The following is a 16898-nucleotide window of genomic DNA, read 5'->3' as shown; positions in this document are numbered from 1 at the left end:
CTGAGATTACTTTCCATTTATACTGTAAATAACGTGTGTGTGTATGTATGCACAAGATATATTTTGTATATGCGTCTTGCCTCTTGGCTTCAGTTTTCTCATCTGTTAAATGGGATGCCTACTTCAGTTCTTCAAGAATCTGTGACTTTGTGAGTGTAGGGAGCAGGGACAAGAGCACCTTCTACCAAGGAAGGAAGGTCATAGGCTCCACGCCTTTGTTTCAGAGGACCCTTGTGGCTGTTACTCCTCCCTTTGGTGATGAGCTCCTCTTAACACTTGGCTAGGCTGGCTCTTGGACAACAGACACCCAGTCCATTACCCACCAGAGCTTCCAATCTACTGTTAACAGGCTGCCTTTCATAGAATGAGGGTACTAGCCTAGTGCTGCAAGCATAGGATGTGTCCATGTGGCAGCTTTGGGAGCCAGCTTCCAGAAATTCATGACAGATGTACCCTTTTCCTCCCCACTTCAGATCACTGCAGGCATCCTGTTTCCTGTCAGCTGAATGTGTGGCAACAAAAACCTTTTAATAAGATGCTGAGCCTGAACTAAGGGACATACAAAAGTCTAGAAGAAATAAGCCCTCCTTTCCCTGATATCTCTGAATAAAGAAGAAGAAAAATTACTACAGACCTCAAGGTTGGGGGAGAAGTACCAATAGTGGCATCAGCTGGTTGTTACAGCCGCCTTATCTCCCCACCTTGTCACCATGTGGCCATAAACGATGATACTTTTTTTCCTCTGAATCTGTTGTTTCAGTCTTTCCCAATCTCAGGTGAATGAGTGTCAGTGATAGCACAGACCAGATTATGGCCTTTGGTAAGAAGCTGGTAATAGCAGGATAGGCTGTAGCCCTGAGGAGTGACCTGTTTGCCTCAATCTAGCAGGGAATCAACCTAGTCAGTAGCTGAGACACTATGTCCTGCAAGCAAGAGAGTGATTCATCCATTGGCTATAACACATCTAGAATTAAACTTAGTGGTGGTGGTGGGGGGATGTTTTGTGGCAACCATTTAAACTTGAGCTCACTCTCCCTAGGGACCAAAGTGAAGGAGGACATGCTCATGGTTTGTGATGTTTTCATACCTTGATCCTTACTATACCTTCCCTGAATATATTGCATTGCAGAGACTTGGAATCAGATGATACAGGTTCAAATCCTGGCCTGACTACTTACTTCCTAGGTGACCTTGGGAAAGTGATATGATCTCTCTTAGCCTCAGTTTCTTCATCTGTAAAATAGGAGAGTTGGACTAGATGACCTCTAAGAACCTTTTAAGCCTTAGATCTATAATTCTATGAATGATTATCCCCATTTACAGATGAAGAAACTGAGGCTAAGGAACATGGGAGGAAAGAAGAGAAAAAGGGAGGTGAGAAGGGGGAGAAGCGACTCAATGAAATTAAGTGTCTTCTCCAGAGTCACATAACTAATAACGGGAAGGGATAAGGATTGGCCCAAGCCTTCACTCTCCTATTCTACCAGTCCCTCCTGACCTGCTCCGTGGGGGTATGTTGTGTGGACTTAAGTGAGCATGTTATGTCAAGTGTCAAATATAACATTCTTCTCTTTTCCTGAAGTCGATTGAGCATCAGTGAACTCAGCACCAGGGCTAGCTCCAGAAGCCCACAGCCCCCTCTTGGCACATTCAGCCTTAAACTGAGATGCCATTTCATAACGTGCTTTTTCAAAGCCAAATTCCCGTGGGTGCATTGGAGGCTATGTTGGCCTGACTTGCACACAGCTTTCTTCCATCAGAGACGATTTGAGTTGTGGGTAAGAATCTCTCTCATTAAGGAGAAGATGGCTTTTTTTCATGAGTCACATGAGCTTTCTGTCAATAGTCAAAAATAACTTCTTGCAAAATTCCACCATGCCTCTGTTCAGGCCCTTTCTAAGGTCAAGAGGCAGCACAATGTATAGAAAGAAGCCTGGCCAAATGACATGGGGTCAAATCCCTCCTGTGTAAAGCCCCTGTCTGGGCTTTAATTTCTATAACATGAGGGAGAGAGGCCCGAGAAAGCCTGGGTTCAAATCATACCTCTGAAACATACTGGCCTTCTGATGACCCGAGCAAGTCATTTCACATCTTAATACCCTAGGTAAAGGTAGCCAAGCAGGCACAAACCTACATTGGTAGAGGTAATCCCTTATACACAGGCCTGATCTAAAAAGAAAAATGAAAGCACTGCAGGAGATGATCTCTGAAGTCCCTTCCAGCGCGTACAGGTCTACGATTCTGTGTTAATATGAAGTTCCTTACCCCACGGGAAAGCCACGCTGGGTCTGAGGACCAAACAGGCAGCTGTCAACCTGAAATCAGCAGATCCAAGTCGGTCTCAGCCTGGTCACTGAGTTGCTAGCTAGCAACGAGAGATGAATATAAGCTACTTACTAACATTAATATTCTTCTTCTGAAGCCTAATTCCTTTGCTCTCCCCCCTAGCCCATACACCTCAGTTAAGTACGTTGTGTGCCGTGATGTCAAGTACTTTTTGTATAACATTGTGCAGTATAATAAAGGCCAATGGGTATAGAGAGATAGCCCAGTGTAGATAGACAGAAAGTCAGCATCCGAGTGGGGAAACTGAAGCCTAGGACTCTGAGAGGGAGGAACCCAGGAACCTGGCAGACCTGGGTCCAAGTCCTGAGTCCCTCTTCTTCTTCCCTTTTTTTTTTTTCGGAGGTAATTGGGGTTAAGTGACTTATTCAGGGTCACACATCTAGTAAGTATCTGAGGCTGGATTTGAACTCAGGTCCACCTGACTCTGGGGCCAGTGCTCTATCTACTGTGACACCTCGCTGCCCTTCCAAGTGCCTTTTCTGATACATACTATACTGACTGCATGATTCTGGGCAGGCCACTTAACCCCTCCATTCCCCAGGCAAGTTTCTAAGGTGATAATCTGCAGAAAAGTTGCCAATAGAGGAAGAGTTTACTAAGCAGGAGTCCCCCTAAACCAATGAAATCATAGATTCCAACCTCTTTCCCTTCCCCATGCCTAGAACAGAGACAGAGAAGTGTGATGGATAGGCACCTTGGACTTGGAAGACAGAAACATTGGGTTCAAATCCTGCTCCTAGAAAGTCCCTGGACCTCTATGGGCCTCAGGCATCGCCCTCCAACTTAACAATCAAGTGTCTAGTATGGACCAAGAACTGGGAGGATGCTGCGGGTATACACACAGAGTATGAAACAATTCCTACTCTCAGAGAGCTTATGTTAGAACAGGGGAGACAATGAGTTTATATGTAAGGAACTGCTCTGCTCTGTGCTGGGAGAGTTGTGATCTGCGCTGGAGGAGGGTGTGTCCCACGCTGATAAATCACCGATCCCTCACAGAGTCATCCATTGTGTATCACAGCCAGGGGTGTGCTGAAGCCAGCTTGTACATCCTTGTGAGAGCTGATTGTTAAATTTTCAGTGTGAGCACTTGAGCCTCATAAATTAGCAGAGATACAAATCAGGGCTCGATTTTCTGTTTCGTTGATTGTCTAGACTTAGGAAACTGATGGAGAAAATGCTACCATGGCAGATTACATTTACATTAAAAACGCATCCTGTATCTGGGTGGTTCACTGAGTAGAGTGCTGAGCCTGTAGTCAGGGAGACCTGCATTCAAATATGGCCTGAGACATTTACTAGCTGTGTGACCCTGAGCAAGTCACTTCACCCTGTTGGTCTTAGTTTCCTCACCTGTAAAATGAGTTGGAGAAGGAAATGGCAAAACACTCCAGTATCTTTGCCAAGAAAAGCCAAATGGGGTCAGGAAGAGTCAGATATGACTAGAAAGACTGAACAATAACATTATTGTTCTGCCCCCCCCATAGAGCCAGTTGTTAAAACATTCACCAGCACACCCTTGATCACATACACATACAAAGAATGAGACAATTCTTATTTTCAAGGGGAGATAAGAAGCTATCTGTAGTGGGGTCTTATTCCCTAACTAGAGTGTGAGCTCCATAAGGGCAGACTTTGTATCTCCCTTCTGCCCAGCACAGTGTTCTGCATATAGTCGGTGCTTAATAAAGGACTGTTGAATGAATAAATGGTGTTGTGGGAGTGACCCTGGGTTCCTGAAGGCTACCCTGTGCAAACATAAGGCTGCCAGGTGCTACAAGATGGAAAGGCTCTGTGCACATCATCAGTGACGGGCTGGTAAAAGCACCAGCCAGACAGCTGGCCCGCAGTGCTGGCCACAGGGACTCCTGAGAAGAGGTTGCTATCTATCTTGGGAGAAGAAGCATCAACACGCATGGAATCAGGGATCACAGGATCAGCTGTCTGGAGATGGAAGAGAGCTCTGAGGTCAAGCCTTCCTCTTAGAGATGGGGCCTGGGAGGCGAAGCTACCTGCTCAAGACATAGAGGCAGCAAGTGTTAGAGGCGTGACTGGAACCCAGGACTCTTGACTCTAGACTCAGCATTCTAATAGGATGCCTCACGATCTTTTTAAACCAGTTCAGATAATACCAAATATGTTTAGCCCAAGTGAAGCTCTTCTGGACGCAGAGAGCTGTATTCCCTGAGAAGAGAAAGGCACTTCTTCTCCGAGGAATCTTGCTATGGAAATGTAGGTATTGGCAGATAATGGATCACTCAGCAAAGCACAGAAGAAGAAGAGGAGAATGGGGGTGGTTGGTGACTCCCCCCCCCCCGAAAAGGCACGGAGAGGGCTGGGATGGAGCAGGGGTGGGGGTCCCAGAGGAGACAGAAAACCTGCCAAGTGTCCTCCAACCCGACGACTGACTCCCACCTAGTGCCGGTGATTCATGTGGGTGCATACGATTATCACCAGAAGGAACCTAGAAAGCATTGCAAAGGATTCTAACGTCCCGGGCAGGAAACTGAAGACTGCAGGGGCACAGATGGTACTTTTGTCACTGCGGGTGCCAATCTGAGGTGAGGGCTCTGGAGGAGGAGAAAACTGAATCTGGAAGTGAACAGCTGGCTGAGGAGATGGTGTCAGAGAATGGGATTGGGATTTCTGGGTCATAGCCTAAGATATAGACGTGACAGGCTCCTGGCTGGAGACGGAGCGTCACTAACAAGGGCTACTAACAAGGTATTAGATTGTTGATGGACTGGCTGGTTTACTGAGAGGTCTGTGGAGAATGACTCATGTAAAAACAAAAAAAAACTTGTTTAAAAAACCATATAATGCCCAATTAACCTCATTTTAAAAAAAAACCCAGTTACTGGACTGGCAGATAAGGAGATTTCCATAGAAAGAGTTTAACCTAGATTTAAAAAACTATTTTAAAATTTGTTTTGTTAAATATTTTCCAATTACATTTAAAATTTTTAACATAAATTTAAAAAAAATTTGAGTTCCAAATTCTCTCCCACTCTCCTGCCCCTCCCCTACCCCTTGAGAAGGCAAGCAATATGATATCAACTATATGTGGAAAGTCATGCAAAATATATGTCCACATTAGCTATTTTCTCATTGTTCTTGCGGAAAAGATGGCAGGGTGTGGGCTAGACAACAATACAGTTTGATGAATTTAAGAATGATTGAATGGCCAGACTCAAAGGAGTCATTAATGGCTTGATGTAACAACAACAGCCAGCATTTCTCTAGGTTTGCAAGGTGTTTCACAAATATTATCTCATCTGATCATCACAAACACCCCAGGAGGTAGGTGCTATTATTATTTCCATTTTACAGATGAGGAAACTGAGGCTGATAGCAGTTAAGTGACTTCCCAGCATCACAGAGCTAGCAAGTGATTCCTGACACACCCATCTCTGACCTGTTCTGTTTTGTCTCCCGCCATTCCCAGGTTAAAGACCGGTCCAGTTAAATTCTGTTAACAGTCTTCCTTAAGACGGTCACATATATTCTTATATTTCTATGTTGTGTCCCCTCAGTAGATTGTAAGCTACTTGAGGACAAGAGGAGTTTTCTTTTTTGGGGTCTTTGTGCTGCTTGCCTAATGCCTGGATCCTGAAAGCTACTTAATAAATACCTGTTGTATTGAACTGAATAAAGCCAATTTGTGGTGTAATAGACTCTTAAACTCAGAACTTGTGGCCGAGAGAGTGACTTGCCCAGGACCACACAGCTAGTTAGCGTCTGACTTCCTGACTCCACGTTCAATGCTCTATCTACTGTACCGTGTGTGTGTGTGTGTGTGTGTGTGTGTGTGTGTGTACTGGGCACCTTTGCTAATCTCATGAAGCCCACGCTTCCCTTTTCAGAATAAGATTTTTAAATGCATAAAATAAAATACATAGGACTACAAAGGAAGCTAATTATATTGAAATACACTTACCAAAATATTTTAAAAACAGGTTTGTAGAGACTATATTAAGAACCACTGCTGTATGGGGGATTTACAGGAAGAGATGGGTGAGACTGGCATAGGATGAGGGCATGGATGGCAGGGGAGGGAAGGGCCACGCTGATTAAACCATAGAGCCAACCCTGTATGCACGCAAGTGTGATATCCAGGACAGAACACAGTACATGCCAAACGTGGTCTGACTCACTATTTGGCCATGCAAATTATGGTTCCACATCCTTGCCCACCCTTGTTCTTACCGTATTTACCGGAGCAGAGCCAGCCAGTGATGGCGATAGTTATGTGAAGCTGTTTCCCATCACTTAAGGGTAAGAATTCAAATTCTTCTATGGCTCCCACTCGCTTCTTCATCTTGTAGCCTAAAGACCAGAGGAGTATGGATTTAGGGCTGGAAAGACCTTAGAAGACACTGAGTCCAAATTTCTCATTTTACTTTTTCAATCATATTTAATTTTTTTAATCATCAAAACTTTGTCTTTTCTCTCTCCTACTCCCTCCCCCTCAATTTGGGGATGAAAGGGAAACAGGATTCCTGTTACAACGTGTATAATCAAGCAAAACACATTTCTGCACTCTTGTTGTGCAGTGGTGTTCGACTCTTCATCACTGTGTAGACCATACTGTCCATGGGGCTTTCTTGGCAAAGATACTGGACTGGTTTGCCATTTCCTTCTCCAGTGCATTAAGGCAGAGGTTAAGTGACTTGCCCAGGGTCACACAGCTAGTAAGTGTCTAAGGTCAGATTTGAATTCAGGTCTTCTGACTCCAGACCCAGCACTCCATGCACTATGGCACCACCTGGCTGCCCCATACGTACAAATACATGTCTCATTATGTACGCTTTATCTTTCATCTCTCATCAGAAGGTAGGTAGCATGCTTCATCATTAGTCATCTGGAATTGTACCAGCCCTCTCATTTTACAGATGAGGAAACTGACTCTCAGAAAAATTAAATAATTTGTCTAGGGTCACAAGCCATTTCTGAACTTAGGTTAATGACTCTTTTTATTTTTTATTTGATTGATTGGGTTTTTTTGCTAGGCAATGGGGTTAAGTGACTTGCCCAGGGTTACCCAGCTAGTGAGTGTCAACTGTCTGAGGCCGGATTTGAACTCAGGTTCTCCTGACTCCAGGGCTGGTGTTCTATCTACTGTGCCACCTAGCTGCCCTGGTCAATGACTCTTGTCCCCTGAAAGTATCTCCCTGGTGACTAGGAGGTCATTAAATATTCAATCTTGGGCTCTTGCTAATAAGTCTCTTGTCAAGTCAAATCAACTCTAATCTTCTAGGACATCTCCAGCCACATCCCTGCATGTTCTGTCCCTTCCTCCCTGGCCAGCTTCCTTTGGTGTGGTATCTTCTCTTAGGAGAATGTAAGCTTCTTGAGAGCAGGGACTGTCTTGGTTGTTTGAATTTGTATTCCCAGCACTTAGCACGGTGGTTGGTATACAATAAGGGCTTAATGAATGTTTCTTCTATAATTCTAACAATAAAAAAGCTGGACACAGCTCTGACTGCATGGGAGACACCTTGAAATTCATTTTTTAGGCAGCTAGGGGAAGGTCCATGTATATCCCATTAATCCTACAACTTGATAAAACAAACAAACAAAAACATCCCTGCCCTCAAGAGGCTTACATTCTTCTTAGGGGTTGGGAAGAGGAATACAATGTATACATGAATAAACCATGATACAAAGACATTCTGAGGATAGAGTGCTAATAACTGGGTGGTAAGGTAAGAGGTTGGGAGAGTGGGGGGTGGCAAAGTAATCCAGAAGGGCTTCATGTAGGAGATGGTGCCAGACCTGTGCTTGAAAGGAAGTCCAGGGGATGGATAAGGAGGTTTTACAGCTGTGAACCTAACACTCCCTTTGGACAATAAGAATGAAGCTCTTTTTTTTTTTTTTGCTAGGCAATGGAGTTAAGTGATTTGCCCAGGATTACACAGTTAGTAAGTGTTAAATGTGTGAGGCTGGATTTGAACTCAGGTCCTCCTGACTCCAAAGCCAGAGCTCTATCCCCTGTGCCACCTAGCTGCCCCAAGAATGGAGCTCTTTACAGGTCACCATGGCATCCTGCAGCTGGTTAAGACCTGGTTCCTGCTACTCTGACCTGTACACTCTTTCTGCTAAGGCCTTTCCTGACTTCTTATCTACCACATGGTGGAGGATGAGAGAAAGGTAAGGGAATAAGCATTTATATGCCACCTACTACATACAGACAGTGTGCTAAGCACTTCACAGATATTATACCATCTGATCCTCAAATGACCCTTGGAGGAACGAATCATTATTCTACTCACTTACAGCTGAGGAAACTGAGGCAGACATAAGTTTAGTTACTTGCCCAGAGTCCTACAGCTAGTAAGTATCTGAGGTGGGATTTGAACTCAGGTCTTTCAAACTCTAGGCTCGGCATTCTATCCACCACACTGCCTAGCCGCCTAACTGTGGTTAATGAACAATATTAATGAGACCATATGTATGCCAAAGGTGACACCAGACAGCTGTGCCTGGAAAGCAGTGGCACCATGTGGCTACGTAACCCTCCACGCCAAGAAGTCAGTGTCAACGTCTTTCTTGGGTGCCGGTGACTGGGCATCTTTGGCCAGGATGCAGGTGGCCCAGCCACGGAGTCCTTGTGATGGTGCCCACAGGGAACTGAGCGCATACAGAACAGAACGGGAGGTCAGCAGTAGCTTTCAGAGGGAGGGGGGTGTGTTTGGGGTTGAGTCCTCGGCTAGGCTCTGGAATGGGAACGAGAGTGAGGGCGCGTCTGAGTATAGCATCCAGGCGTGTGTTGGAGTCAGCTGCCAGGATGGACAGCCGATTGTTAAATTTTCAATGTGAGCATTTACACCTCAGAAAAAATTAGGGCTCGATTTTATCATTTTTTTGATTGCCTAGACTTAAGAAAATGATGGAGAAAATGGCAATAATTCAGAATAAACTTATAAGTGTGTCCTGAGTCCTTTTTTTTCCCTAGAGAGATGGTTGTTAAACATCTACCAGTGTACCCCTGCTTGGGACTCCCTAAAGTTTGATATTTGAGTCTGGATCTGTAGAGGATGTGAGGATCATGGCAGGCCCCAGAGACAGGCATGCAGTTAGCCAGAGAGAACCAGTATAAGTCTCTGGTTCCCAGGGTTTGCCTGCCTCCTGCCTTCCAACAGTGACACTCCATTTAAGCAATAGGGACAAATGGCCATAAGTCATATTTCGTCTTGGAATGCTGCACTGTCATACTCTCATAGTCTGAAAGCTGGAAGGGAACTCAAAGGTCATCTGGTGCAACTCACTCATTTTAAAAGTGAGGAAACTGAGCCCCGGAGAGATTAAGTGATTTGTCCAGGGTTATGCTGGTAGTAAATGGCAGAGATGGGCTTTGAACCCTGGCCTCTTGACTCAAAATCAGCATTCCTTCCACTATACCATGTAAATTTATCTGAACTGGCATCTGATGACAAGAGACCTTGTGATTGGGGTGTGGGCTTGAAAGCAGTGAGCCTGTGTGATTCATTTCAGAATGACCAGCATTTTAAACAATTAACAACAATAAAAAACCCCAACAGAATGGCCTGATGCCTTCCTGTGGCCTAGAGAGAAACTTTATAGTTGCCAACAGCTGGCCCTGAAGGAATGTAGCTTCCTGCCCACATGGCCGTCTGCCCTTCCTTGCAGTTTTCCTTGGTATAGCTTGAGAAGAGGGCCACAATGTAGCTATAGAACATGCTAGAGGTATTGTGGGATAGAATTATAGTCATCCTCTTCTAAGGTTTGCAAAGCAATTTGTAAATATCTCAATTCTTACAACTTTGGGAGGTAGGTGCTATTCTTAACCCCATTTTACAGATGATGAAATTGAGGCTGACAGAGGTTAAGTGACTTGCCCAGGGTCATGCAGCTAGCAAGTGTCTGAGGCTGGATTTGAACTCAGGTCTTCCTGACTATAGGCCCAGTCCTCCATCCTCTGCACCACCTACTTATTTTTTTCATTAGCATCTCTAAAACCTTGGGGGCAAGTCACCTCCTCTCTCGGAAGCTCAGTTTCCTCATCTACAAAATGGGGATGCTGACCTTTTCTACTCTGTCCTTAATGTACTTAGTGGGGCTGTATGCTCTGATCATAAATCATTACAGAAAGACCAGCTGTAGTTAGGATGTGAGATCCGTTTTCCAACCCTACCTGTCAGACCAGCTCCTGCAGCTCCAAAGAGGGAGGTTATGACCGCAATGCCTGCCACTGAGCCCAAAGCAGCTGCGCCCGTGGTGCCAATGATGGCGGCTGCTCCGGCGGCCATGAAGGGGGCGGCCAGACCACCTGTCACCCCTGCAAGGAAAACGGGAAAGGATTCACTGTGGAGCCGCCATCCACCTTCCCAGTAACCTTCCACACCAGAGTTCCATCCCAGGCCACAACCTCCCTTTATGGATTGTTAGTGCCCTGAAGTCAGGGACTGGCTGATTTTGCATATGATAATAATAATATTAATAATAATCATGATGATGATGATGATAGCATTATATAGCAGTTACTATGTACCAGATGCCGTAGCAAGTGTTTTACAAATATGATCTTGTTTGATCCTCACAACAACCCTGAGAGGTAGGGGCTATTATTACCCCCATTTTACAGATGAGGAAAGTGAGGCAAACAGAGGTTAAATGACTTGCTCGGTGTCTAGTAAGTGTCTGAGGCTAGATGTGAACTCAGGTCTTTCAAAATCCATGCTCAGCACTGAGCCATGTAGTTTTCCCCAGCCTTAGACTTAGCACACACTAAATGCTAAATAAATGCTTTTTCATTCAGTCATTCGAAAGTAGGAAACTGATAAAGAGGCTATTATAATGACCTGATTGAGAACTATGAGGATCTGAACCAGGATAACTGTAGAGAAAGTAGAAAAGAGGGTCAGGACAAAACATTAGTCCACTGGGCATTCTTATTGCTATGAGGTCTGTATCCCAAAGAGATCAAAGAAAGAAGAAAATGGCCTATATGTATAAAAATATTGATAGCAGCTCTTTTGTGGTGGCAAAGAATTGGAAGCTGAGGAATGGCTGAACAAGCTGTGGCATAAGGATGTGGTAGAATACTATTGTGCTGAAAGAAATGATGATGGGAGAGGCTGCCAAAAAACCTGGGAAGACCCATCTGAACTGATGCAAAGTGAAGTGAGCAGAACCAAGAGAACAATTTATACAATAACAACAATACTGATATAAAACAACAAAAATATATAAAAACAACAAAAGACAAACAACTTTGAAAGACTTAGGACTTCTGATCAATGCAATAACCAATCATAATTCTAGAAGAGCCAGGATGAAACCTGCTATCCACCTCCTGAGAGAGAGGTAATGGACTAGAGGTTTGAGGTGGGTGAGGAGGGAGATTGTGTGTGTGTGTGTGTGTGTGTATGTACACACACAAGTATATATGTGTATGCCTACACATGCACATACATACCTGTGTATACGTATACAGAGAGAGGCAGACAGACAATTTGGGAATTTGTTTTGCTTAACTATGCATATTTATTACAAAGGTTTTCTTTTCCTTTCTTTTGTTTTCAATTGGAGGGTTAGAGGAAGAGAAAATAAATACTTGTTAATTGGAAAATAAAATAAAATTTAAAATGCAAAATGAAAACAAAAAGTTTTTTTTTTCTTAAAGGGGAAGAATGTGAGTTAGAAAGACTCAGCCCTGGCACCCACTTGGCTGGGAGTAGGGGGTGGGGTTTGAGGCCAAGGGGCCCAAGCAGAGGTGGCCCTTAGGTTTGAGCCTGGGGGAGTGAGAGGAAAGTCCTCTGGTCGCTGGGGTTCTAGGTCACAAGGCCAGCCAAATTTCAACCCGCCCTTTCACTTCAGACTCCTTCTTGGCAGCTCTGATTAGATTAGGGAGTTTCTGAACCATGCCCCAAAGCCATGACTAGTCCTTACCTATTGCTGTCCCGCCTCCAACAGTGGCCAGGCCAATTAGGAGATAACGCTTCCATTTCTTCCGATTTTCTCTCTTTTTTCTTAAAGCTTCAGCAGATCTGGGGGTAGGGAAGGGGAGAGGAGGAGGAAGGAAGATCTGTGAGGGCAGCCCTCATGCTTCATGACTCCCAGATTTACCCACAATGCCGGGCCAATCACAGGGGTTCTATCATGCAGGGCTTAATGACAAGAAACACCATGGATCATCATTGATTTTGAAGGGCTGAGAAGCTGAACGGGACACAACGTTCAGTATGTGCTTATACTCACCCTATCGATCCATCCTAACCGGACTGCAGTTTGAATAATGAAAAAAAGCACAAAAGGTTTTTTAAAAATAGGGGTACTGGGGACATCAGTGAAATATACTCTGCGATCATCTCTGTGTGCTCTGGCTACCCCTTCTCCCCTTGCCCCCCACCCAGGGTATTGCAAGCCAAGGTCTATCTGAAGATGGGGTGAAAAGGGCGCTCAAAATGCCTGCCTTTGGGCCAGAATCTTTCAGACCTGAAAGGCAAATTCTGAAAAATTGGGAAAGAGAGCCTGGCAAAACCACAGAAGGAGGTGAGATACACACACACCCACACACACACACCCACACCCACACACACCCACTACGTGTGTGTACACACATATATACATATCTACACACGTACATATGCACACATGTATATAATGTATACATATATGGAACATAGAATGTCAGAGCTGGGTGACCCTTTCTGAGACTCAGTTTCCCCATCTATCATGAGGACATGATAATATGCACTATCTACTTCACAGTGACTTGACAGGGGCAAACAAGTAACATCATGTAAAGCAGTTAGGTGGCAGGTTTACATCAAGTCGAACACTCCTATTTTTGCATGAAGCCAGTTTCAAAAGTCCTAGAGCAAGGAAAAATATATCTCTAACACTGGGTCACTAGATGGTACAGTGGATAGTACTGAGCTTGGAAGCAGAAGCCTGGGGTTCAAATCCTGCTTCAGATACTTCCTAGTTGTGTGACACCATCTCCTCCATCCCCTCAGCTAAGTCACTTAACCTCACTTTGCCCATCTATAAAGTAGAGATAATAATAGCACCTGCCCCCTAGGGCTGTTTCAAGGATCAGACTGATAACATACATGAAGTGCTTTGCAAAGCTTAAAGTATTAAGAGATGCTAACTACAATTATTATTATTTTAACACTATCAGTCTGTATAACATTTTATGGCTTACAAAGCACTTTCTTCATGAACATCCTGGGAAGTAGGTAGTATAGGTGTTATCATCCCCATTTTACAGATGGGGAACAGGCCCAAAGAAAGTCACAAGGCTAATAAATGCCAGGCTCAGGATACAAATCAGTCTCCCTACAAATATCTCACTGTTGGTTGCCCAATCACGAAATTAAAAGCTCTCTCCTCCCTTTCCCCTTTGCCACACCTGTGTGGTATGGGGAGTCCAAAGCACACGGCTCTATGCCCAGATGCAGAGATGACCCCAAAACCTTCCCCTGCCCCAGCTCTCCAGAACAGACTGATCTAAAGAAACTTAGAGGAAAAGACATGGGGCCCGAGGGAAGAGGCTGTACACCCTGCTTTCTGCGCTAGTCTTCCAGGGTGATTATTTAAATTGCACTGACTAGATACACTGGAAGTCTGGCTCCCAATACAGCCTTGGCTCTGATTAAGTCAGGACCTGCATTCGCTCCCCACAATCCTCCTCTATCTACAGAGAGACACAAGGGAGCCTTGAGACAGGCAAATGATATGTCACTCAATCTGTGGTAGTAGTGGTGGCAGTGGGAGTAGTGGCTGTAGTAGCAGTAATAGTGGTGGTGGTAGTAGTAGTGGTGGTAGTAGTAATAGTAGTAGTGGTTGTGGTAGTAGTAGTAATAGTAATGGTGGTAGTAGTGGTAGTAGTAGTAATAGTAGGGGTGGTGATACTGGTAGTAGTAGTGGTAGTAGTGGTTGTGGGGGTAGTAGTAGTAGTAGTAGTAATAGTAGTCGTGGTAGTAATAGTAGTGGCAGTAGTGGTAGTAGTAGTGGTAATGGTAGTAGTAGTAATACCAGGCACCTTAAAATTTACAAACATCTTCACACAGGAACATAATAGGACCACGGTTCTAGACTGGAAGAGGCCTCAGCAGTCATCTAGTGCAGCCCCTTTGTTTTACAGATAGGTAAATTAAGGGAAGTGACTTGCCCAAGGTCAGTCAATCCATCAATCAACAGGTATTTCATAAGCCCCAGCAATGTGCCAGGCATTGTTCTAGGCACTCGGGATACAGAGTACAAAAAATGAAGCAACCTCTTTTTGCTAGGAGTTTCCATTCTAATGGGGGAGACAAGGCCATATTCAGTTCCCATTCAGCATAAATGTAAAGAGACAAATACAAAGTAGTTGAATACAGGGTCGTTTCAGAGGGAGGGCACCGGGAAAGGCTTCTTGTAGAAGATGGGGCTGTAGCTTCCTCTTAAAGGAAGAGAGGGCCTAGATGAGGTGGAGGTGAGGAGGAGGGAGTCCCACATCTCCATCATCTCCTTTATCTTCACAACAATCCCCTTTTTTCTGCTTTGTATTCCCAGTACCTGGCACATACTCAATGCTTAATGTGTGTGGATAGCATTAAATTTGTACATGTTAAGTTTCTTTGTTATTAATATTAATAAATTACTTATAATACTTAAGATTATTTATTAATATTAATATCAAAATGTCAATATTTATTATTAATTGTAGGACCATGGGCAAGTTCCTTTCCTCTCCTGAGCCTCAGTTTCCTCCTTGGTAAAAGGACTGGTTTGGACTAAATGATCCCTCTGATTACTTAGAGTCCCTGCCTCATTGAGGCAGGGATGGAGGGTGGGAACCTTGGTTCTAATCCCAGCTCTACGGCTGGATGAATTAAGAGGCAAGCCTTGGGGAAAAGGCTTGAAAATCAGCCAATGTACCCTCAGAGGGGGTTGGTCTTAGGGAAGAAAAGGCTGGGAGAAACCTCGTTGTGTGACTGTATTACACTCAACTGGTGGAGGACTGTCTTCTAAGAGAAAAGGCAGAAATGAGCTAAACTTGGGAAAACAAACAAAAAACCAAAAAACGACCCAGAGGCAGGGAGCTACAACAGAGTGAAACTTCTTCATCTGTATGAGAATAATAGTAGCAGCAATGACAATGAGATGGTGATAATTCTGGGCTCCTTTCTAGCTCCAAATTCTGTCATCCTGATTGGACAGGCAATGTGACATAAGGGACAGAGCGCTAGACCTGGAGTCAGTAAGACCTGGATTCAAATCCCGCCTCCAACACTTAATTAGCTGTGTGACCACTGGCCAATCATTTCATCTCTCTGAGTCTTGGTTTTGTCATCTGTTAAATGGGCGACATGATGCCTGTAGTGCAGACTTAGTTCAAGGGCTGTCGTGAAACTCAAATAACATCTTTACAATCTTTAAAGCTCCATATGAATGCTAGTAAATGCTAATGAAAGCTCGATATGCATGCTATGATAGCTATCACTTTTTAAATTTATTTTTTCAGCTTAAAAAAAAATTTTCTTCCTTCTCATTTCCCTCCTGCCCCTATTAGAAAAAAAGAAAAAGAAAACCCTTGTAACACATATATACAGGTAAACAAAACAAATCCTTGCATAGGACACATCCAAACATATTATCACTCCAGTGATGACCCCCCAGAACCAGCCAGAAAACATTTACAGTGCTGTGTGAGCCCAGACAAGGCACACAACCTCTCTGTGCCCTGGAGGACTCTCTGAGATCCTAAGTTGCAGTGGTGGAGGAAGCTTCCTCCTCTGGGAGATTCCTTTATAAATGGAATCACAAGTTCAGTCCCATCCCATCCCTCTATGTCCTAACAAGGCAGGGACAACTATGATCTATTTTTTAAAATGATTTTCAGCTAAAATGGTGAAATTAAATAAGAAAAAAGTTCATTAAAAAGGTTAGTTGCAGTTAATTAGAAAATCTCCTTGTGGGAACATCACTTGGTCCTCACAGTCCTCCTGGGAGGAAGGTATTAAAGGGGCCATGGTACCCATTTTACAGATGAGAAAGTTGGGGCTCATTCCCTGAGAATGGATTTTCCTGCAAAGTTACAAATGCCATCTTACTCAGACTCTTCTTCCTGTTTTTCCTTCAGGCTTTCCAGTAACGACTCTTCCAGATTCTCCAGCTCCTCTGGGGCTATCTTCAGCAGCCACGTGACATGGCACACAAGTACCCTGGCCCGAGCATCATAGGAGCCTTCGGGTGGAACAAAAACATGGGTAATTAAGAAGGTGCTTTTACTGGGTTACCGTCAAGAATCAAAATAGCTCCTAGTTCTAGAGCACTTCAAGGGATAAGGTATAAAACTTCTTCCTCACCATGACCCTGCAAGGTAGAGAGGGTGGGGGATTTGTCATCCCCGTCTTACAGATGGGAACACTGAGGCCCAAATAGGTGAGGAGACTCACCTAGGATCACACTAGAAAAGACCAAAGCCAGGAATCAAACCCAGGGCCTCTGATTCCCAGTCCCGTGGTCCTTCTACTGTGCTACACGCTAGCAGACTATGAATATTAATAATGACCCAAATTTCCATGGTGCCTTTTAAG

At 44.3% G+C, this 16898-nt stretch overlaps 1 protein-coding gene across 5 annotated transcripts in view; it reads right to left on the bottom strand.

Annotated features, from left to right (window-relative positions):
• TMCO4 (transmembrane and coiled-coil domains 4) overlaps positions 1 to 16898 on the bottom strand; it is a 113076-nt gene that overhangs the window by 71138 nt on the left and 25040 nt on the right. For 4 of the 5 annotated variants that reach the window (XR_002321801.2, XR_013482533.1, XM_020973122.2 and 1 more), the window contains 4 exons: positions 16413 to 16545; positions 12259 to 12356; positions 10502 to 10645; positions 6553 to 6672 (listed from right to left, as the gene is read on the bottom strand). Coding sequence is in view for 2 of the 5 variants with exons in the window: in XM_020973122.2 (XP_020828781.1) it covers positions 6553 to 6672; positions 10502 to 10645; positions 12259 to 12356; positions 16413 to 16545 (495 nt within the window). In the remaining 3 variants the exon portion in view is untranslated. Of the gene's footprint in view, positions 1 to 2265; positions 2366 to 6552; positions 6673 to 10501; positions 10646 to 12258; positions 12357 to 16412; positions 16546 to 16898 lie in introns of all 5 variants that reach the window. The other variant, XR_002321802.2, reaches the window with a different exon arrangement.

The sequence above is a fragment of the Phascolarctos cinereus genome, unplaced genomic scaffold, assembly GCF_003287225.1.
Source record: "Phascolarctos cinereus isolate Bilbo 61053 unplaced genomic scaffold, phaCin_HiC Scaffold_726;HRSCAF=1367, whole genome shotgun sequence".
Classification (NCBI taxonomy): Eukaryota; Metazoa; Chordata; class Mammalia; order Diprotodontia; family Phascolarctidae; genus Phascolarctos; species Phascolarctos cinereus.
Note: the sequence above shows the minus strand (reverse complement) of the source record. Positions and strands in the feature narration are given on the sequence as shown.